This window comes from Porites lutea, chromosome 5 (assembly GCF_958299795.1).
Source record: "Porites lutea chromosome 5, jaPorLute2.1, whole genome shotgun sequence".
In the NCBI taxonomy this organism is placed as follows: Eukaryota; Metazoa; Cnidaria; class Anthozoa; order Scleractinia; family Poritidae; genus Porites; species Porites lutea.
Window position 1 is genome coordinate 4,035,055 of NC_133205.1, and position 22,362 is coordinate 4,057,416.

Consider the following 22,362-nt stretch of genomic DNA (forward strand, 5'->3'; position numbering starts at 1 on the left):
ATTAGTATTAACAACTCGATTTTTGTTGAGCAAAGGGCGTAGGATTGACTCGAACCTGAGCCCTCTTTTGTGGGTGGAGGATTTTCAAAAAGGCTTTTCTGAATTTTGGAAGACGCCAGGCGTACAAATAGGGGTTCACAGCAGAATTTAAGGACACAATTAACACCTGAATATCTCTTAACCAATGTACCAGCAGACAATTACAGCTTGAACAGAAATTAAGCAAGTAAATTATCACACAGGCAGGTACAAAGGATACAAGAAAAGCAATAAGAACACTTGATAACGCCGTTGTTACTTTTCGTTTCTTCTTTATCTTTTTTATGTTTTTCGTGTATTTCTGTTTTGCTATTACTGTGTTTTCAATTGCTCTCTGATTTTGCCAAAATTTTGATCGCTCACGTAGGATTTTGAGAGTGGCTCTATGAACAAACAGGAGAATGATAATAGTGCTAAAAACAGCAGTGTTGACAAAAATAAAAGAGTATAGAAAAAAACCGAGCTCAAAGTATAAGAAGGACAAGCCTAACGAGGCTACCCAGATCGACACTGAGGTAATGATGGCGTGTTTAGACGAAACCTTCGTCTTGTATTTGATTGGTGATGTTACCGAGACATACCTATCCGCGGTAAGTGCTGCCAGAGTTAAGACTGATGCCATACCCAGAATGAAATAACACATATGCGAGGTCCATATGATATCAACGATATTTACCATACCACGTGCCTCGCTTATGGCATATGCTGTTAATGTGGGGTTTACTAATAATCCCACAAGTAAATCTGTCCCGGATAAGCTCAGCAAAAAGTAATGGAAAGGCGTTTTCATATTTTTGAATGGATCCCGTACAATGGCTAAACAAACAAGGACGTTTCCAGTAACGGTTATTAAGCAGAAAACGCTTGCAAGGGAAGCGGCAAAATACGAAAGGCCTGTGTACTGATGAGTGCTCGCACAAAGTTTTGGATCAGAGAATGCCATCTTCAGATAAAAAACTTTTTGATATCCAGATAAGACTTTCACAGAACGTTTTACACTGTTACAGTAAGCGAACTTAGCTGTCTACATACTAGTCATGATATTCTATATATTTTCACTTCAATTCTTCGGGGCAGTTATCGCTTTGTTCCGCGTATTTTAAAAATGGTTCACTTTATCCGTGTCTTACTTTGAGAAATCTTTTTCTCTCGTGACATGGATGGTTGAACACATCTCGGATTCCACAGTGTGTTACTTATTTTTCCCTTGTTTGACTCAATAAACCGGGAAATTTTGCTTCGCCTCAATAATACCACTGAAAACTAATTAATATACTTTTGCTCCACTTTCCCGAGTCCTGGAATTCTTCTTTGACTATCATGACAAAAGAACGTTGAGACTCCGCTTTCACTGAGTTGCCAGAGGGAAGTAACAAAACTCAGATTTCCAATTCCTTCTTGACATGAAAAGTAGTCTTCCTCTGTCGCTGTTACTGTAACACTGTTCGAACTGTGAAGAAAATAAAGCGGAAAATCAAGGCCTCTTTCTTTTCCTCCTGCTGGCTTTTTTCTCGTTTGAAGGACTAAATACTTTATCCATTCAATAACAAAAGGCAACCAAACACCTGTTTAACTAGTAATATCTTGCCTTTTTGGTCTTAAATAAATAAGTGTCTTTGTGAACTTTCGTTATATATATTCATGTTCTTTGTCACAAGATCAGCAGAAATATTACGCCGTATCTTACTAAGAATGCTGAAGGGAATAATCGAGCCTAGTAGTCATTTAGGACTAGTCATTAAGAGTCAGCTTAAAGAATCTCTGTATTCAACATAAAATTGAGAAATGTTAAATTTTCTTGGTTTTAATAATAGTTTGTATCATGCTGATGAATAACTAGTACCTTTGTTTAATTTTGCTTTCTTTCTTGAACTAGCCTTGCTCCAAAGCTTCTTTCAATAAGGATCGCCAGGTATCTTCCTTTCAGAACAAGTACGAAAGTTAAAATCCAGTGAGTAGACTGAATTGACGAGTTGACGAATTGACGAGTTTATTCCTTGCTTTGCAATAAACTATTCACACGTTTTTGAAATTAAATAGATGTCACAAATTTTGATAGAAGAAGCTGTCACACCAATCGGTAAAAAATATTCAGGTTTACCAAGTTTGAAGACATTCATTAAAAAACGTGACAGCCTCATACATTGCGATTTGCGCAAAGGGTTATTACTGAAATTTAACGTATACAAAGTGGCAAGGATGTTACAAATTAAGAGGCTGAAATTTATAACAAAGTGTAGACTACGTGACCCGGGGGCGAAAAGGGAGGACGAGGGAGTGATTACGATGAGGGGAAAACTAAAACTAAAACTTGAACCAAACGGAAATTTACAGCCACCAGCGGCCGCAGAAAGGAAGGTAAGGTGGTTCTTATATATCAGGCGTCCCTTTTCCTCTTTTTCACCGCCCCCCCCCCCCCCCCCCCCCCGCTTCCCATTTTCCCTAATAGTTAATTCCTCCCCGATCCCTTTCGATGCTTGTTCGCATTGCTGTTCTGATGAAGCCAGAGAAAGTGGCATATGTAAAGCACATATCAGGCATGGAGAAAGGGACTCCACTTCGTGGAGAAATTTCATCTTCGGGCTCAAAAAATGATGAAGAGGATAGGATTGTAGGCTCTGAAACATTGTCAACATGCGAGCAGTCTCTCTTTTTCTTCAGATTTAGTGAGAGCAGTGCACGCGCGTGGGAGAGCGGCGCCTTCAGTCACGCTCGTGACCATTTGCGTGTCTCGCGTTTTGCTCCACGGACTACAGACAGGGGCACCCAACGGGAAATTTTAAGAAAAAGGCCCAAAAACAGCAACAAAGCATGAATAAAGCTTTCTGAAGCCATTTTAAGCATTTTGGGAGTTTTCTGGGAAACATTTATCTGTTCCTCACTCCCAGCAAGACTGACGGAAGAATTCCCAGCCAGCAAGGTACACCTACAACCGCTGCAAACTGATTTACAGGGAAGTTTCCTAACAAACGCATGTCCAGATAGTTACTGGCATGTTTGGGTGTGGTCGTAGGGCACAATTCAACTCTTCAGTGGGAGGAAGGGGGTACTGATAAATTCCACATAGCAGGTATTCTAGACAACAAATCCCCCCCCCCCCCCGTAGCTTTCCCAGCAACACTTTCCTTCCAAGGAACACATCATTTTCCCCAAAACTCCCAGCCAGTAAAAATTTGCATGCAAAACAAATATTAGGAGGAACAGATCCATCGGGTGCCCCTGTACAGAAAAAAAAAAAAAAAGACAGCTCGTCGTCTACGATATAAGTGACAGCTCTGTACTACATACAGTGGTCTCATCAACGTCAAAGTATGGCCGAATGAGAACACGGGTCGTCCGAGACTGTTACGTGCCATGGCAGAACAAGAAGAAAAAAGAAAGACAGAAAGAGTGAATGAATCTGATGAATGAACTGCAATAGAAGTGCTGTTTAACTGGAATCTTGGGTAATTACAAGTTCCTGTCTGGTACGAATCTTTAGAATACGAAAAAAATGACATCAAAGTGGTAACTGAACACATTTACACTAACCACTGTGAAAAAAAGGCTTGACTCTCCCTTAATACCTTTTAAGATAAGGGTTGACCCCCCCAAAGGGTCCCATTGTTTGGATGACCCTCCCCCCTGAAGCCACAACCCTCTCCCCTTATAAAATACGTACATTCCCTTACTTATAGAACTGTATCTATAAATAACGACCATGGATCGTTCTTTTGTAGATCGCGCGCATACTTTCAGGCACATCTCAGTGCCACGGAGTTTGAAAAGTAGTAATTTTCGTTTAGCTGTCAATGTTTCCTTTTCTAAAGGGCTAAGAAATGTTTAAGTTTAACACCGGCATCCTAATCCTATATACCAGCAAAATGACGTACAAGTACTGTCCTTACCTCAGCTTATTTCAATGAGAGTAAATCTTCCGACTAAAGCAGGATTGTTCTTTAATATCAAAGGCACACGAATTCATAAAACCCAAATTAAACGGAGTCGTATTTCAGTTGTACAATCAGGTCACACCTGCAAGCGGTCAAGGTGAGGATGGGTAATTTATTCCTAGTTTCTTTCCTTAATTACCTGCTGTCCTGTTGGGGGTGACATTTTAGCCAATGACAATCTTCACACTCGAAGCTATGCGTCATCCGAAACCAGTCGTATATAAACTGAAAACTATGTACCCGCCTGTTCTCTCGTTTGAAGCGGCAGGCCCTTTCATTGTTTCAGCTTGTTGCTTGGTGTTGCGAGCAGGTGCTATCACCAAATGACATATATGATACAATAGACTGAAAAGACACGATACGCGTTAAACTCTGCCGCTAAGCTAGTTATATTGTTTAGGAAGCATGATCACATATCGCCCGGTACTAATGGAGCTTCCTTGGTTGCCAGTTGAGCAGCTGGTAGAATTTAAGATCTTATTATCTACGTATAAAATGGTAAATGGTATGGCACCTGTTTATCTCCAGTATCTGTTAGACGTTCATAGACCTTGCCGGCAAAGATCTGGAAACATGCAGCTTTGCAGACACAACTCTCTTCAGTTTTCTACATGTGCTTGCAATGCCCTTCCACGGGAGCTAAGAGCGTGCGATTCTGTAAGTAGTTTTAAGAAAGCCCTGAAAACGTTTCTTTTCAAAAAGGCTTGTTGTTGAAGACAAACATTTTAAGAACGTAGGTTAAAGATTGGTCCCAAGATTTCGAGATTTCATTTAAGTTACCGTAAAATTCCGAAAATAAGCCCCTCCATGTATAAGCCCCTCCAAATATAAGCCCCCTAAACCGGTAACGCAAAAAACCCTCAGTTAAATCGCCCCTCCAAATATAAGCCCCCCGGGGGCTTGTACTTGGAAATTTTGCCCTCAAATACAAAGTAAAACAAAGCAAAACCGGTAAATTTCCTTCCAACTATAAGGCTAGCTCAATCGATTTGGAAACGCAAATTTCCCTCCATAGATAAGCCCCTCCGAATATAAGCCCCTCAAAAAATAAGCCCCTCAAAAAAGGTCTTTGAAAAATATAAGCCCCAGGGCTTATTTTCGGAATTTTACGGTATATTTTATTTTTTTAAGGCAATTTTTAATTGTTATTAATGTGAAACGCTTGTGGACTCTTAAGGAATAACTGCTATATAAATAAATTGTTATTATTATTACTATTATTATACCGACACCTCCAAGGCAACACGAAAGCGAACCCGGGGGATATTCCTGGGAACTTGTGGTGGGGATGTGCCGCCCCATTCTCCAAACCCTGACCCTATTTCAGACCAAAAAATTGTCCGTTCAATTTCCACACCCGTTTTCAGACCTGGCGTAGGGAGAAAAGTTGTATTATCATTACCTAGATTAGAACGCAAACAAAACGATTTCTAAAAATCCATTTAGAATTCGCATATTACTCTTTCCTTCTTATTCATTTGAAATTGAAACAACAAACACGTTCATGCACTCCCGTATTTCCCGAAAAACCATACCCGAACTCAGACCAAAATAGGTGAAGTCCATACACGTTTTCAGACCAATTAAACGGCGCAAAAGCCAGACGCTTTGGGGCGGCACATTCCTGTAACGCAAATGCAAGGGAGTACCCCCCCCCCCCCCCCGGGAAGAGAACCAACAATGATTTCCGCTTTACCAAGGTACACCCGTCACCCTGCTTTAGACAATTAGGCAATTAAAATTTGTCAGCACAGTAGGTCAGAAATGTCATTGACGCCACCACTGTGTAAACCTTGCAGGTGAATTTAGTGACTGAATATTAATTGCGTCACTTTTAACAATACTTGACTACCATAAAAAGGTTACAACAGCTGGGTTAGAGAGGATTACCGCTGTCGCATAATTTTTACGTGCGTAAATGAAAATACAGAGTCAATGTATGAAAGATTGCGCTTAAAAGTTGAACTTCGCTCCCTTTTCTCGGCACCTCATGAAAAACTAGCCTCGTTATGATTGCACGGTTTGTCTGGATTCTACCAATGAGAGTATTATGAAGGTTAAAGATAGTTAGAAACACGACGAGAAATAAACTACCTTAGTGATCGGCCAGTACTCTATGGACGTTTTAGCGCTTTGAAGATGCTCCGGGATAGTTTCTCACCCAAAACGGCTTATCAGACAAAGCTGGTGTCCCACCAGTCACCCTGGGCATTGTTACATCCTAGTCTAACCAAGGACAGGATAATCTCACCGACAGATCTCAGCTGTTTATTGATTCGATTTTCCATCGATTTTCCAGACAGACAAGCAGTGAAAGCAACATCTTATTCAAATCGGCTGATGGTAAATGTATTTAGACCTTGTAGTAGACAACTTCACAAATTTTATCGCTGTGATTCTTTACCACCAATTCTGACGAGAAATAGGTGGAATACTTCTGTAATTTTAACAGGAAATTGTTTGTGAGCAACAGGGCTAATAATGTGGCATGAATACCGGCTGATACACATGATTTAAGGATAGTTTTTGTCCATTTTATTTCAGTTCTCAGTCGTTTCTCCGTAATGTAAAGCCTTGAAATTTCCTACTTCCCATTGCGCATGTCTGTTCGGAATTTCTGGTAATACGATTCTGTTATACACCTATTTTGAAAAAGGTTGTCGGAGAAAACGGCGAATGGCAATTGTTGAATGGAGATTGTACGACCGAAAGGAAATTTCCCACGCGGCACAACCAATCAGATCTGGGTAGATCTGGGTGGTGAAGCGTCATCAGTATGGAATTTATGTGCTCGTCTCTCAGACGTCATTTGGCAGGGAAACCAGTGGTAGCACCGCCAAATGTCGGCTGTTTTCTCAGGCTAGCTTGTCCTGAGAGTTTTCTGTTTGGAAACAGTGTTTGACAAGACAGCAAGAGCTGGCATGGTGTACATGTAGGAGGCAAGAATCAGACCCTGGTCCAAAGAAAATGTCTGGTACACTGCTTTCTTTTTCTCACACTTTTCACTGATTTATTACCTTTAGTTATAAACGTCACAGATCAGTAACAACCTCGCACGGTTGAAATTCAAATTCGCCAAACCATCATTTAGATAAAAACTTTTTTCCAATTACAGTAGCTAGTACTACCATAACAGCACAAAATTTACTGAATATTGCAAGGTTCATTTTGACTTAATGTACACGATAATAAATGTATGCTAATTACACTACGCACTTCCTATGAGGGAATTTTATCCTGAGTACACTTATAGATGAACATATTACACTTAGCTGTAAAAATAATACACAGAAACTGCCTCAAGTATTGCTTGATACAGAAGATCCAGGCCTGTTGATCAAACTCATTTCGTACGTTCTACGATATCGTCTCAGTGCCTCGCTTATTTCCCTGTCAGCTAATTGTAACTGAAAACCAAAACCAGTTATTCACAACTAGCTAAAGACTTATCTAGAAAAACTGTATTGTACAATTAAAATTAACATTTGTAATGTTAAATCATAATATCGGGTCTCAAAAGGACAAAGGAATCGGACGAGGGTGCCTATTTCCCTTTCGTAAGAGATCTGCACCCTATTTAGCGGCCAATGTTTACGTCCTGTTAGAATAACAATTTTCTAGAATAAGGCAAAAAATACATTTCTAAATACAGTCAAAGCGCCCCGCTTTACGAACACCAGCTCAATACGGATACTTCATGCTTTGTCCCTGGGGAAATAAAGCTCTTACATTTTCTCTAATTTCAACCCGCGGGACATCCCGTTAATACTGACACTTTCTATGGCCTATACCCAGTGTTCGTATTAACCGGAATTGACTGATATCCAAGGCTAGACTTGCTACAAGTCGACCTCTTATAAGTTCTTAAAGGTGAGCGAAGAGAGCTTCAATGCATGAGGTCGCGCAGCGACCGAACGAGCGACGAAGTCACGAGGTCGACTTGTTTCGCCTGATCTCAATGGATTTGAATAATATAAATTCACGCGGGTAAGAAATGACTGACATATGCTGCGTCGGGAACGGCGTGAAATATCACTCATTGTCCTATTGATCAATTGTCATGACGTCACCGGTAGAATTTTCGACCGGTACGTGAGTTTCGCGCCAAACAGGTACGAAAAGTCCTTTAAAATGTCATAACCAACCAGGATAAAAATAAAGGACTGAACTGGATTTTACTTGAGGTCTTGGTTACAAACTGAAGAAAGTTGCATTTGATTGGTGTTATCCGGTTGTCCAACTGAGGAGACCAGTGCAGGACTGACCTGCGCTTGAGCCCTTTGTAGATGTAGGAGTTTCGAAAAGGCTTTTTTGAATTGTGGAAGCCGCCAGGCGTACAAATAGGGGTTGACAGCAGAATTTAAGGATATGGTTAATTTCTGAATATCTCTTAACCAATGTACCAGCAGACAATTACAGCTTAAACAGAAATTAAGCAGGTAAATTATCACACAGGCAGGTACAAAGGATACAAGAAAAGTGAGAAGAACAATCGATAACGTCTTGGCTACTTTGCTCTCTTTCTGTATGTTCTTTATCTTCTTTGCGGATTGTAGTTTTTCACACATTGTGTTTTCAACAGCTCTCTGATCTTGCCAAAATTTCGAGCGCTCACGCAAGCGTCCGAGAATACTTCGGTGAACAAACAGGAGAATGAAAAAAGTGCTAAAAACAGCAGTGTTGGCAAAAATGAAAGAGTACAAAAAGAAACCGAGTTTGAAGTATAAAAGAGAAAAACCCAGCGACACAACCCAAATGACCACCGAAGTTACAATGGCGCGTTTAGACGTAATCTTTGTACTGTATTTGACTGGCGATGTTACCGAGGCATACCGGTCCGCCGCTAGTGCTGCCAGCGTTAAGACTGATGCCGTACCCAGAATGAAATAAAGCATATGGACCATGTGAGAAGTCTGTAAGTTATCAGCGTTATTTATCGTGCCACATGCTTCTCTAATGTGGACAGCTATCATGGTGGGGTCCAATAATAATCCCACGAGTAAATCTGTCCCGGATAAGCTCAGTAAAAAGTAATGGAAAGGCGTTTTCATTTTTCTAAATGGATCCCGCATAATGGCTAAACAAACAAGAACGTTTCCAATCACAGTTGCAAGGCAGAAAACAGTTGCAAGTGAAGCGGTAAAATACGAAATTTCTTTGTGCAAATGGGTGTTTGCGCAAAGTTTTGGATCAGAGAATGCCATTGCGTCGGAAAAATTTGTCCAAAAAAAAAATGTTTGACGCTGAATTACTTTGTTTCCTTTAGAAGACACATCTACCAAATTATAAACAAAGACTTTAACATAACTAATTTACATGTTCTTAAATGGATTCGTGTTAACCACTTCTGATAACATAGACTATATTACACCTTAGTTATTAGTTGCATCAAAGTTTTTCCGGTGAGCTTTTTTGTATTGCTTGCTTAGAAAACGACTGACATCTGGGAGCTTCCAAAGTGAACTTTTGCCCGCTTCCGTGACCAATGTTAAATGCTACGCCTCATAACCGGCGAAACCAAGTACTTTGCCGTCAGTTTTTGGGTCCAAGAATTCTTCTCCTGACGATGACTAATGTAAAAAGTATGTCGAGACGTAAATTCGTTGAGGCTCACCGGTAGATAGTCCAAGGGGCCGCTATCGACCTGGGACGTCTGAGGTTTAGAATCAGGCCTGCCAGAGAAGCAACTACAAATAGCTTCTTTTACGTCCGATACCTTCCTGAAAGCTGCCTTTGTAGCTCTTAGTTGTTACTGTATGTATATACGTCAAAAGTCCGAACGAACTGAAAAGAAAAAAATGACAAATTAACGATCACCCCAGTCAATTTTTTCACATTAATTGGTGAAAACACAATGAGTCATTCCTTCTCTCCTTTGGACAAATAGCACCTGCGCGCAAGGTTAGGACAACAAAAAAAGGATGAACGATTTTTAAGTCCGCAGTGACTGAACTTTGATAAACCACACATGCTTTTCAAGATGATGATACCATTCAATGGAAAAGCCTAATAATTTTCGAAAACACTATGTATTTATCCAATCAAACAACCTTCTCCAAAGCTTATATACATAATTGTCATCAAATGCACAATAATGAGCTCAATCCTTTCCGAAGTATATTTCAGTGGCACGGTTTATAGCCTGAGCAAACAGTTGACATTTGTCGACGCTATCACTGGTTTCCCCGCCAAATGACATCTGAGAAACGAGCGCAGAAATTTCATACTGATGGCACGTCACTACCCTGATCTGATTGGTCGTGCCGCGAGGGAAATTTGATTCAACCAATCAGAAGCACTACCCAGATGTGGGTAGTGACTCGTTATCAGTATGGAATTTCTGCGCTCGTTGCTCAGACGTCATTTAGGTTAACTTCGAAACTTACTTTTTCGAAAATTTGAGCCAGAAAATTAAAAAGGCTGCCGAAAATTCTAGGTGACTTTTTTAGGGTAAAAATCCGTTAAAAATGGGCAATTGACTCCTTTTTGGTCTAAAAATAAGGGGGGCGGGCCCCAGGCCCCTTCCCTGATCAGCCGTTGGGTTTCTCTTTTGCGTGGCTTTTAGTGTTTCCATGGTTTCTGCGAACGACTTCGTAAACGCTAAGCCATGCAAGACAGAAACCTCTGCTCGTAGGTTAACAAACTTTAATTCTAAATTTTTCCTCAGCTTATCAATATGAATCACCAGGCCGGTTTCCTACTGCCCGCTGGGTTAGTAGGTTTATTCTTTGATATTCAGCCTTAGTAAGAAATTTAAAAGCAAGAATTTAAATATGTAAACTGAGCTAAGTTAATCATTGAAAACAAGACTGTCACAATAATCTGTTCGACAATAAAATTATCGCACTCTATGGATGGATAGCTGTCGTACTTTTCTATGGTAGGCTGTCACAATTCTAATTTAGTAAGTTGTCGCGCGAATCGGTAAAACCGTATGCACGAGTTATTATCAACTGTAGATTTAATAACAACACATATTTCAAAATGCAAAAATTGAGGCAAAGGTTGACAAAGGTGCACAGATGTTACAAATTAGAGTGACAAATTTATTATAAAGTTTAGCAATAGTCATGAATAGTTCGTAGTGGAAACAGTGTACAACAAAACCTGCTCAACATCAGAGCAGAATAAAAGTCAATAAAAAGTTAATAATAATTGTCAAAAGGTAAACTGAAGACAACTTCAGGGACTGATGATCTAACGCAACAGCAGATAAATTTGCATGCAATAATCTGTCGAGAAAATTACCTGTAAACCGGTTGCAAAAAAATTAATGCGTAAAAATGATGGCTTCACAATCAAAATGTTTTTCAAATTTGCAAAAAAAAAAGAAAAACCTTTAATTCATTAGCCGTCAGCTAATTTTCTAAGTTTAAAAAGGAGACAGAATTTTAGAATTTAAATGATTGACTCTTCGGTTAATTTGTGGCCTCCAAAAGTTGGAAACATTGTATATTTAGCGGTTGATCGATACCAGAATTTTATCCAGACACAACTAAAACCTTTGCATCGCCACGTATGATTTGGGCTGCCATTTTTATAAGGCTTTTGGTCGTTCAAATAGGTACTTAGATATGCATCCTCACCGGCACCCAACGACTCGTCTGTTTTCTGTGAAATATCTGTTCGGAGAGGCAAATCTTGCCTGGAAGTTTCCATAGGTTGAGGAAGGCTAAAAATTCCTGGATGACCGTTCCATTTATAGCTCATTCATGTACAATTTTCGAAGCTTAATGTCTAATACATTTCCTACGATTTTCTGAAGTTTAATTTTTCCCATTTCACTCCCCAGGTTAGGCTGTTTTTAGAGAAAGGAAACCTAAAATTTTCGGAATGGAAAATGCGATGCAGAGAGGAATAAAAAAAACTATCACTTTCGTAAAACTTTAAATTGCAGCTAAAATTGTCGGGAAAATAATTCTGAGTTATTCTGAAGCCCTTGTAATTTCGAAAAGACTCAAGTTGCCCTGGGATGACAGAACAGATATCAATTTTTTAGCCCCACTGAGAATACATTTCTAGAGATCTAAAAGTACTCTGGATAACCTAAAAAGAGTTTTCAACCTTCTTTGAGCCGTGCATCCTTACCTCGGCCTTTTTCAATGAGTGTATCTTCTACCAAAGCAGATTCGCCCTTGATATCAGTGATATTTAACCGGCAAGAATTTTGCAATTTAACGAGTGGGAGGTCAGTTCTTAAACAGCCAGAATACACCTGCCAGTGGTTGTGTGGATTGATTATCTATTCTAATACGTTGCTTCCCGTAATTACCTTGCCTTATAGGGGAGGATCAAATTTAGCCAACGACTGTCTTCATATTCGAAGTGATAGATGTTCTTCGGTAATAAACTAGAGCCTAAATGCCGATTCCTCCCTTGTTTGATCACTAAGCGGTAGCCGGTCTCATTTTTATCTCGCTTAGTTTGTCAGGTCAGAATTTAAAGGACAGACAATTATTTTGACGATGTCACCGCTATGTAAACTAAACGTGACTCTTAGAGTGGCATCTTTCAGGTTGGTCTCCGCAAGGAATTGAAATACAGTTTTACCTCAAATATCCTGACCCCTTTCAAGTGGGTGCCCCAGGGCCGGTCGATGTGCGTGTCCTCCTGGGAAACTCATTTAGTGTATGGTCTAGAGGCGAAGGTGCGTCAGCGCGGAAATCAAGCGAAACGAACGAGGAAAGCCAGCCAATGGGGAAGCTGGAGCCGGAAGGGGGAAAGGAAGGAAGGTTTCCCCCGCCTGTCACCAGTTCTCCCCTCGGCCATTTCGCTCTCTCCAGTCCTGCTGAACGTCGACTCGATTGGGTGGAAAAAGACTGCTCGCAGTCGCGGTTTTACGGTATTGTTATTTATTAAAATAATAGATATTATAATAGTCATTAAATCCAATTATCGTTATCACAAAAAAGGAAAACACTTTTTAATTAAGTTACTGCAGGCTATAGGATAAAAATTGTCTTCTTCATACGTAGGTTATTAGGAAACTGGTCCATATAGACGGTATAGACGATGAGGGGTTGCAAAAAATACGAATATTTATAAAGTAACTTACTACACTAACCGAGAATTAAAAAGGCAGGTGTATTACAGAACATCATACAATAAACAAAGCAGTCAGTTAGTTTACATTGCCTAATTGTACTCCTTAAAAGAAGAATGTGTGTTATGATTTCTTTACATTGTGATATCTTCATTCAAAAAAGAAAACTAATGAGCCAGGAAAATAATTTTTCTTTAACTTCATTGCCGAATTTGGTAGGAAATAGACGAAATACGAAAAAAACCCCAGCTGCCCGAAATAGACCCTCCCTATACACCCCATATCATGGTCATAAGCTTTGTTTTGTCGTACTGTGACAAATGATAAATTCTACCATGATTTAGCAAATAGGTTTTGTTGTTTGAAACCTGACATGGTTGATTACTTCGGTGCCAAAAATAAGAGCTGTTTATTGTTCTTGCTTGGGTAAATACAACATCAAACTAAACAGAAACCAAAAATAAATTAAATAATATGTACACACGCACAAAAGAAAAGAAAAGAAAGGAAAAGCTATTATATATAAAGGCTCGAAAACGAGACTTTGATTTACACGACGACCATTTTAAATTTTGAACAAAAATTCAGTCTAAGATTTTTATTTATTTAAGTCTGTTAGCTACAGATTAACAATTTTTCGTTTTCACATCTTTTTACGTTTATAAACCTAATCCTTACCGCTAAAAACGCGATGTTTTGCATGTGTATACATCTGTACATTGTGTTTTGACAAGTCAGATTTCGTTGACTCTACCTGCAAATCAAAATCATTGCACTGACGTGCAGAACCTTGTAATAAGAAAGGCTAGCTTAATTTAAACCTTAAGAAGAAATTAGATTTCGTAAATGAATAATGTTGAGCGGATTTGGGCGTTTTCAGTATTCCTTTAATACCTCATAATTTCAAATATTGGTGAAAACCTGAAATCATGATTTTATATGTCGAGATGGCTTGAAGCGGTCATCGATCTTATTGTTTTCCATGTTGACCATGATTCTCCCTTTATTTCTAAGTTACGATCGCGACTTTTTGGACCTTCTGTGCCCTGCGTTGTTGATAAGGAAATATCAGACACTTTCTTTCTGTTCTGTTGCAGTTGGAGAAATTTTAAAAAGGCTCTTTTAAACTGGGGAATTCTCCAGGCGTACAGATAGGGGTTAACACCCGAGTTGCACAAGACGATAAGGAACTGTAAATCACGTAACCAATGTATTGATAAACAACTACAGCTGGAACAAAAATTTAGCAAGTAAATCATGACACAGGCAGGCGTAAACGAGGCAAAAAACACAAGAAGAACAATCATCAATGTCTTCGCTGCTTTGCTCTCCTTTTTGGACGTTATAATGTTGTTTTGATTTTTTTGCTTGCCATATTCCGAGTCTTCGATGAGTCTTCTATTTCGCCAGTATTTGGACCGCGCTCTTAAGCGTCTGATTATTCCAATGTGTACGAAGATCAGAACAGCAAACGTACTGATCACAGCGGTGTTGGCAAAAATAAGAGAGTAAAAGATGAATCCGATTTTTAAGTAGATAAAAGAGAAGGCCAACGAGGCTATCCAAATCGTCACCGACGTATTTATCGCACGCTTTGAGGTAACCATGGTCTTGTATTTTACGGGTGAAGCTACAGCGAAATATCTGTCTGCCGTAAGCGCTGCGAGCGTCAAGATTGAAGCGGTACTCAGGATAAAGTAAAAAATATGTAGAATTTTGATAGATACTATTGTCAATTGTAGAGCCTCGCTGATGTGGTATACGACCGAAACAGGATCCATGACTAACCCCACCAGCAAATCTGTCCCGGCCAAACTCAGCAAGAAGTAGTTGAAAGGTGTTTTTAGGTTCCTAAACGGATCTTTTATGATGGCTAGACAGACGAGAAAATTTCCAGGGATGGTTAGAAGACACAGAAATGCTGAGAAGGATGCGGTGAAATAAGACAGCCCTGTTGGAGGACGAACAGCCGCACAAAGATTCTGATCGGAGAACGCCATCCTCATTTAAGAAATTGATCCGTTGATGTTTACGAAATCTCCTCCTTATTACATCCCTTCCTCTTCAATTTATGTTTGGATGGGATTTAAAAGCAGTCTTCTATTTTATCGCAGTAGGCTGTCAATTCAGACTCCGATTCGATTCACCACACGAAGTTCACGTGACGGCAAGGTGCTCTTAGTAGGTTTAGCTACGTAGCCGATTTTCCCAAAGTAAATGGTCTTCAGTGGCACTGCAATTAAACGTCTTGACACCAACTTGAAAATCACCGTCGATTTTTTTAAACTCGCTCCTGTATATTTTTAATCCTTAAACTCTTTGAACAAACGCCTGCACTTCGGCTTATATGGGACAAGCTGATTAGTTAATATAAGTGAATACGATTTGGTGAACACTTTCATCTGCACTGACATCAATCGTTTTCGCAGTCCATTTTACACTTTTACAAATGATTTCTTCACGAAATCTATGTTTGAAATGATTCATTACATTGAGGACTTAATTGACTTTTACAATCCAGCTGCATGGCGAATATATAATCAAACAACAGGATATAAAATAGATTTATGCTACATCTGAAAAGAAGTAATTGCAAAATAAAACACATACTGTCTATCTTCCGCAAAAGGAAATAAAAATCATTTTTTTTACTGAAACGTGTGAGGATCTTGCTGTCCACATGAAAAGACATGCGGTATAAAATGACACTTCTACTTAGAAACACTTACTGACGCTTAAATATTGTCATTTTATTTAACCAGAAAAAAAGGTAAATAAGATTTTCGACAAGCTTTGCCAGCGTTGACAATCACGACTCACAGTGATTATTGCATGATTCATGCATTGGCCCACCCGTACAGTTTGCTGTGATTTGTTAAGCAGTCAATGCATATACTTTCCGATTCCCTCGGAAGCCCGAATTCCTTACGTTATTGCGCTTTTGATGTTTTTCATTTAGTTGGTAAAAGTTATAAAGGTAGTAGAATTAATTGATGTCAGTGTTGAAATGGTTTTATATCATTCTTTGCCCCATGAATAAGTTTTACGACGGAATCCACCAGAAAATTGAGTAATTTTAATTCTCAGTGGACAAAAGCCTTGTACCAAAATAATTTAAAGAATATATTGCATTCTTTTTTACATTATTAATTTCAAGACCTAAAGAGGTACTTAGTCATCTGTAATAACTATTTCTCATGAGAGCCCGAGAAAATAAATGTCAAATTTCACAAGAATTTTGAAAACACAGGTAAAATTGTGAAAATTTCATGTGTAACTGGTTTGACATTCATTTTCCCGGGCTCCCATGAGAGATTTTCTTTGGTGTTAATACAGATGACTAATTTCAGACACTGATTTCATCTTTAGCCCTTGAAAAATGTAAAAAAAAAAGAATGCAATATGCTTTAAATGATCATTGTTCAAGGTTTTTGTCCACTGAAAATTAAAAATACTCAATTTCCTGGTGGATTCCGTCTAAACCCTTTAATTTAACCCTTTGTCTAAATACAAGATTATCGGTTATGTTGACGGAACTTCTTTCGGATCAGCTCACAGGAAAAAGGAAGTTATCATGTTACCTTGTTATTTATTATGGCTTTTTATCTTGTAACTTTTACAGTTTGATTCCATGTAACAGCAATCTACTCAGCCAAAAGATCTTTGAAAAATATTTTACTTTAAATTTTTACTCTTTTAAAGCTGCATGGCGGCTTAAGATCTGTAAGATTCAAGTTGTTTTACTTTTTTTATTAATTCCCTTTCTTTAATAGAGTCATCGTTTTAAACCACGAGTCTAATTAGCCCCACACGATTTGATGTTTGATGTTCTTGGTTCGATAGTGAAGGCTTATTGGTCCGATTTTACAAGTGTTTTTTTTATTTGTACTTTCAGGATTGCCAGGATAATGTATTTACATTGTTTAACCTCAGTTCAACATCCAGGGGTGACAATAATAATCAACTTGGAAATGACGCCAATTCCGTTTATCGCCTTTCACTGAAGACAATTCTTTATTGAAAAAATTCTAAAAAATTCAATCTTAAATGTTTTTAATATTTGGCTCTCAATGGGGAAAACTAGCAGTACATGTACTTGTAGTTGAAGGCCGAAAATAGATAACAAAAATAAAAAAAGAAATACGGCTTATTCATGCTGTAAGAAACCAAACAGTTGTATCACCGACAGGCGCTAATAGGCAAATCAGTAATTATGTTAATTAAAAAAAAAGAAGTAAATAAACAGAAAATTAAATAAATAGAATTAAAAATGATAAAAACTAAAACTGGTAAGCCTTTTTTCTATACTTATGCTGTTCTGGCTGTTGCGCTGATATACACCGTATTCACAAATGGCGGACACGCGGGAAAAAACTGGTGCCTAGTCATGAAAGCGAGGCGTTGGAGGATAACAAAAAATTGCAAATGAAGACTTTCAGTGAACTTGCAGAGTGTTTAGCACGGATTCCACCTAAAATAACTTTTTACGGACTTCTTTTTAAATACAATTACGTGGGATGTCTTCTGCTTTTAATGTTTAGTAGCTATTTGCTGTTTGCAATCAAAAGGGACGCGTATATCTTCAGGAAACAGGATGATTTTGTAGGTTTCCGAAGCATCGATCAGAAGCTCGAAGAGTAGGCGATCGCTGGAGAAAAGCGGCAAACATGTTGGCCCAAACTTCACACTGAAACCGAATACGAAAGCCGGATCACTACAATTCTGTATTGGATTAGATTAATTCCGTCGCTTTGGAGGAAATTGTTAGAGGTACGTTGGCAGAGCTTAGCAAACATCTCATGATTTCTTTGTCATTGCGAAACAATTAAAAATAATTTTATCAAAATTAGAAGCTGTAGTGTGTGAATCTTATGGCTTGCTATTTGCCTGGTTTCTTTTAGGGCATTATCTCAGAGAGCTCTTGGTAAAAAAGTGGTATAAAGCTTACATTTTACTAGGTTAAAATTTTAAGGCAATGTTTTTGTCAGGACTGAACACGGCAAGCTTCTGTTTCGAATAATTGAATTCGAGTCTGGATCAGTTTAAGAAGACCATCATTTTATTTATTTATGTATTCTTCAACTTTAAAATATTATGAAACATAAAGTTAAAACTCTTAACAGCTAAAGGTAAGAAATACGAAATTACTCGCTGAAATGATATGTGGCCGGCTTACCGAGTCTGCCGAGTAACAAGTTGAAATTTTGAGCGTACTCCTCTCGATCGCTTCCGCACATTAAAAATAAATTACCGAAAAACCGCTTAAAAAAAAGGTCAACCCCGCTGTCTAATTGATGTTCTTCATTGATAAAGACCAGAGAATAACGTCCTGGCAAACAAAAACCAAACATAACTTCATCGAAACCTCAGTCACCTCTTCTTTCCTGTCTTCCTTTTTTCCATCTCGACTTGAACTGTTTTGTTCAACGGCAGACGTCTCTTGCGTTAACAGTTGCAAGTAGGCCATACATCTGTCGCTTATTTCCTTTTTTCTTGCCACCAAGATTTGTTTATATTTCTGTTTCACCGAATTGCAGTGAGCTGGCTTTCGTACTCGGTTTCAAAGTGAAGTTTGGGTCAACATGTTTGCCGCTTTTCTCCAGCCATCGTCCACTTGTCAAGCTTCTGATGCTTCGGAAGCCTACAAAATCATTCTTTTTCCTTGAAGATATACGCGTCCCTTTTGATTGCAAACAGCAAATAGCTACTAAACATTAAAAGCAGAAGACATCCCACGTAATTGTATTTATAAAGAAGTCCGTAGAAAGTTATTTTAGGTGGAATCCTTGCTAAACACTCTGCAAGTTCACTGAAAGTCTTCATTTGCAATTTTTGTTTATCCTCCAACGCCTCGCTTTCATGACTAGGCACCAGTTTTTTCCCGCGTGTCCGCCATTTGTGAATACGGTGTATTGCTTGACCCTTCTAAAAGAAAGTCTACAATTCTAGTGAATGAACACCTTATAGCGGCTGTTTCATTTATTTTCGTTTATGGAACTTTGTTTTTATCAAATTTTATGCAGATTTGAGCTAATTGAATTGTGTGGCGATTTCCGCATTTTTTTTGTTGTTGTGATAGGCTTAGGTGTCCCCGAGAATAATTTATAATGGCAGGAGTAGTTTAGATTAAATACATCCCAATTAGCTATTCTGGAGGTTTTATTGACCAGTTGGAACTAGCTGAGGACTCGTTTTTAGCTGTTGAATGATGTAGTCAATCTGTGGGCTTTCCGTGGAGGCGGTTGTAGGCCACTCGCTCAGTCGATCCTCATTAATTTTAATCATCAGTTAAACTGTACTTAGTCAAGATTAAACATTTTTCTTCCGAACCTCCCTTTATAATTAAGGAGTTTTCCACAAGTCTTTCTCGCATTGTACCGCAGATTCTATGGGGATAATAGAAAGGCGTGTAAATGTTTGCCTTGCAGATAAAGTATAGGTCTTCAGTCATGAGAGAATCTCCTCTTGAGAGAATCTCATCGCGGCCTCTGAGATGAAGATAGGGCCATGGAATGAATATATCAGTAGGGTTTGTGGTGAGTGAGGCCGTTTTAAGTTGACTGGTCGTGTAGAAGAATCATTGACTGGAGAGTTCCTTTTTTACATTAACATACGTGTTTCCTTTCAGAGATTGGAGTGCTTTTCGTTTTTCTGATGACAGTTGGTTTTTGGCTCTTCAAAATATCTTTCAAGAGTAACAGATGGTTCTACTTGTGCCATCCACTTTGCTTTAACGTGATGAGGATGTGGTTTCGTCATTTTGCCCTTGATAGTGATTTATTTGTGGAAGTCAAAATAGAAATACGAACCAAAATAGCGCCATCAAACCAATGGAAAAAGTACAAATAAGATGATATCTTTTATCTCTGGAATCCCTCTCATTAAGACCACGTATATTGTTAAACTACCCCCTTTAACCTTAGTGGTTTAATCATATGGAACATCCCACGCAAAGCAAAAGTTCCCAGTACATCCACAGGTAGCCCAAGCTCGAAATATGAGCATCGGCATTGTTGTGTAACATTCAAAATATAAGGATTTGTATGGGAAGAAAAACCTATCGTTTCTGTAACCTACGAAAATCAAAGAATTTCAATAAAAAACAGCTTACCTTACTTAAAATGTGTGTTACGTCTCTCCTGTGTGGTCCAGGGGCCGATTTATGTCCGTTTTATGCCGGTTTTATGTAAACGGTTTTCTCTGTATATAAAGAGAGAAAACCGAAATATACTATTTCTTTTCTCTTTTTTTGTTGTACGTCATTTCCGCCTCTCCCTTTAAACAATTTTTATTGCAACATTCTCCATCTATACAATATTGTAATTTCTATCATAAATTCAGCAACATCACTAAACCTGAAGAAGGCTGGTATGGCCAGCCGAATATTCTGAATATTGTTGTGAAAAAGCATACTCGTTGTTATGATCAGCTTTGCAGTAGTCACTGGACTTCTCGTTTTTTGGTTCTTAATATTTCAGCTGATTAGATCTCTTTTCGAGAGATCCAACCTTCATACATTCTCTACCTTAAAATAACAATCAATATTTTGTTCACAATACCAACTCTAAGGGACCGGTCATTATTTATCACCTGGGGGGGGGGGGGGGGGGGGGGGGTCGGAGGATTTTGGGGGGGATCACTTGATTTTTAGGAGAACAGAGGGGGGGATCAGTCGTAACTGAGAGCTCAAAAGGGGGGGATCACTGAAAATTTTGGAAGGATTCAGAGGGGGGACCACTCAAATCTGCTTGAACAATGCCAGTTTGAAAGCATACAACATAAATGTGCCCATTCTGCTGGGAGATGATGGCATTTGCAATCTCAATTTGTTCTATTAACACAACTTTATTTAAAAAACGCAAGTCTGTCACTCTGGCGAATGTGTGCATTTCAATTTATATCGAGAAAGCTTTGTTTTAACGCTTTTATATTTTTCCTTTTATAACGTGCTCATGACTTAGCTAATATTCATCTTTAAAAAATGACAGGTGAATTCTAAATTGTGAACTATATAAACTTCTGATAACTGAAACATTGTAAAAAGCGTGTTTGTTTAAACATAAACCATTTATCGCCTCTCCAGGAATGGGCGTCCGGTGTCAGCTCTATACTAAATTCGATTCAACTGCTTCATCTGCCTCATCTTGAGCCTCATCATCCCATTCAACAACTTCATTTGCCTCTTGAGCCTCGTCATCCGATTCAACAGCAACATTTAGTCCCCTTCGGCAGGTTGACCCTGGACTTTGTGCCCTTAAAATGGCCGCTACTTGCTCTATATTTTTTGCTAGGGTCGTGCTAAAAATACCCTTTTCTAGTAGCCATAGCAAAGGGTCTAGATGCAAACGCGTTGTTAGTTTCTTAGCAAAGTCAGCATTGATGCTATCTACAGGAGTAACTCTATCATTCTCTTCGATTGAACCGAAAATTTGCCCCGCGACCTCGATTGAGGTCAAGTTTCCTAAGAGATGACGTGCCCTCTGCTTGAGTCGCTTGTCCTTGGTTTTACGGACCTTCCTCTTATTTTCCTTCTTTCTTCTTGACATTGTTGATTGTCTCGCGCACAAAGGAAACTTCTTTGACAGGTTAATATGCGCTGTTGTCAACTTGTTGGATGCGGACTGAATTTCCTCGTGCAGTGTAGTGATTCGCCTATGTGCTTCTTCTAAATAGGCCAACTCATCGCCTGCAAATGACTTTAGAGTGTGGTCCTCTGAAAACAGCTCCTTACGTTTGCTATCGATCAATGACCGTAAATCAGACGCACTGTTCAAAGTGTCATTTACAGTGCTCAAGCAAGACTCGCACTTTGCAACGTCACTGCTGTTGCAGGTGTTTGTGCCTGAAATGAACTTTTTAATGTTTTGGCACACTCCATATCTCTCATTCTTCAGTAAATTGTTCGCTTTGTTTGACAGCTCCTCTATCTTGTTATTTAGCGCCCATCGCGTTTGCTGTTGTTCAAGCAGGTAGTTCCTGAACCCAGATTGCTTGTGACGAAACGCAGACTCGTAAATTTGTTGGACAATGCTGTTAAAAAACCTCAGTTTCTTGGTGTGTGCGTTTGAAAAAGACACGGATCAAGAGACACTTTTAAAAAAAGACTGCGCGATAACGGCTTTATTATGCTGTAAGTACATCATAGTTAGAAATACTACCTGTATATGAACGTTTAAAACACTAAATATACACGTCGAAAGCTGAATATGGGTACAAAGACATGGGGGGGGGGGATCACGAAAGTTATATATAGTTATGAGGGGGGATCACTTCAATAAAATAACATTTAAAGGGGGGATCGGCTAAATTTCATCGTGTTTAGCCCAAAATCCTCCGACCCCCCCCAGG

General features: G+C 39.0%; 4 protein-coding genes across 4 annotated transcripts; all 4 read right to left on the reverse strand.

The window, feature by feature from the left end:
• Positions 1–1,144, reverse strand: LOC140939101 (histamine H2 receptor-like). The gene has a single exon (XM_073388662.1). The coding sequence runs from the start codon at positions 980–982 to the stop codon at positions 8–10; it is 975 nt and encodes a 324-aa protein (XP_073244763.1). The 5' UTR covers positions 983–1,144; the 3' UTR covers positions 1–7.
• Positions 1,145–6,964: 5,820 nt separating this feature from the next.
• LOC140939100 (adrenocorticotropic hormone receptor-like) lies at positions 6,965–12,807 on the reverse strand. The gene is made up of 2 exons (XM_073388661.1): positions 12,522–12,807; positions 6,965–9,755 (listed from the first exon to the last, which is right to left on the reverse strand). Exon 2 carries the CDS (start codon positions 9,173–9,175, stop codon positions 8,147–8,149), a length of 1,029 nt encoding a protein of 342 aa, XP_073244762.1. The 5' UTR covers positions 9,176–9,755; positions 12,522–12,807; the 3' UTR covers positions 6,965–8,146.
• Positions 12,808–13,628: 821 nt separating this feature from the next.
• On the reverse strand, positions 13,629–15,516 carry LOC140939099 (adenosine receptor A2a-like). Its single transcript, XM_073388660.1, has one exon. It carries the CDS (start codon positions 15,018–15,020, stop codon positions 13,950–13,952), a length of 1,071 nt encoding a protein of 356 aa, XP_073244761.1. The 5' UTR covers positions 15,021–15,516; the 3' UTR covers positions 13,629–13,949.
• A 5,603-nt stretch (positions 15,517–21,119) lies between these two features.
• On the reverse strand, positions 21,120–22,082 carry LOC140936862 (uncharacterized; the record flags this gene model as incomplete). Its single annotated transcript, XM_073386368.1, has 1 exon — positions 21,120–22,082. A coding segment is annotated over one exon (963 nt), but the record flags the coding sequence as incomplete, so codon positions are not given.
• Positions 22,083–22,362: the final 280 nt, after the last annotated feature.

Coding starts and splice junctions, on each gene's coding strand:
- LOC140939101 (XM_073388662.1), bottom strand. CDS start 982: ATGGCATTCTCTGATCCAAAACTTTGTGCGAGCACTCATCAGTACACA.
- LOC140939100 (XM_073388661.1), bottom strand. CDS start 9,175: ATGGCATTCTCTGATCCAAAACTTTGCGCAAACACCCATTTGCACAAA.
- LOC140939099 (XM_073388660.1), bottom strand. CDS start 15,020: ATGAGGATGGCGTTCTCCGATCAGAATCTTTGTGCGGCTGTTCGTCCT.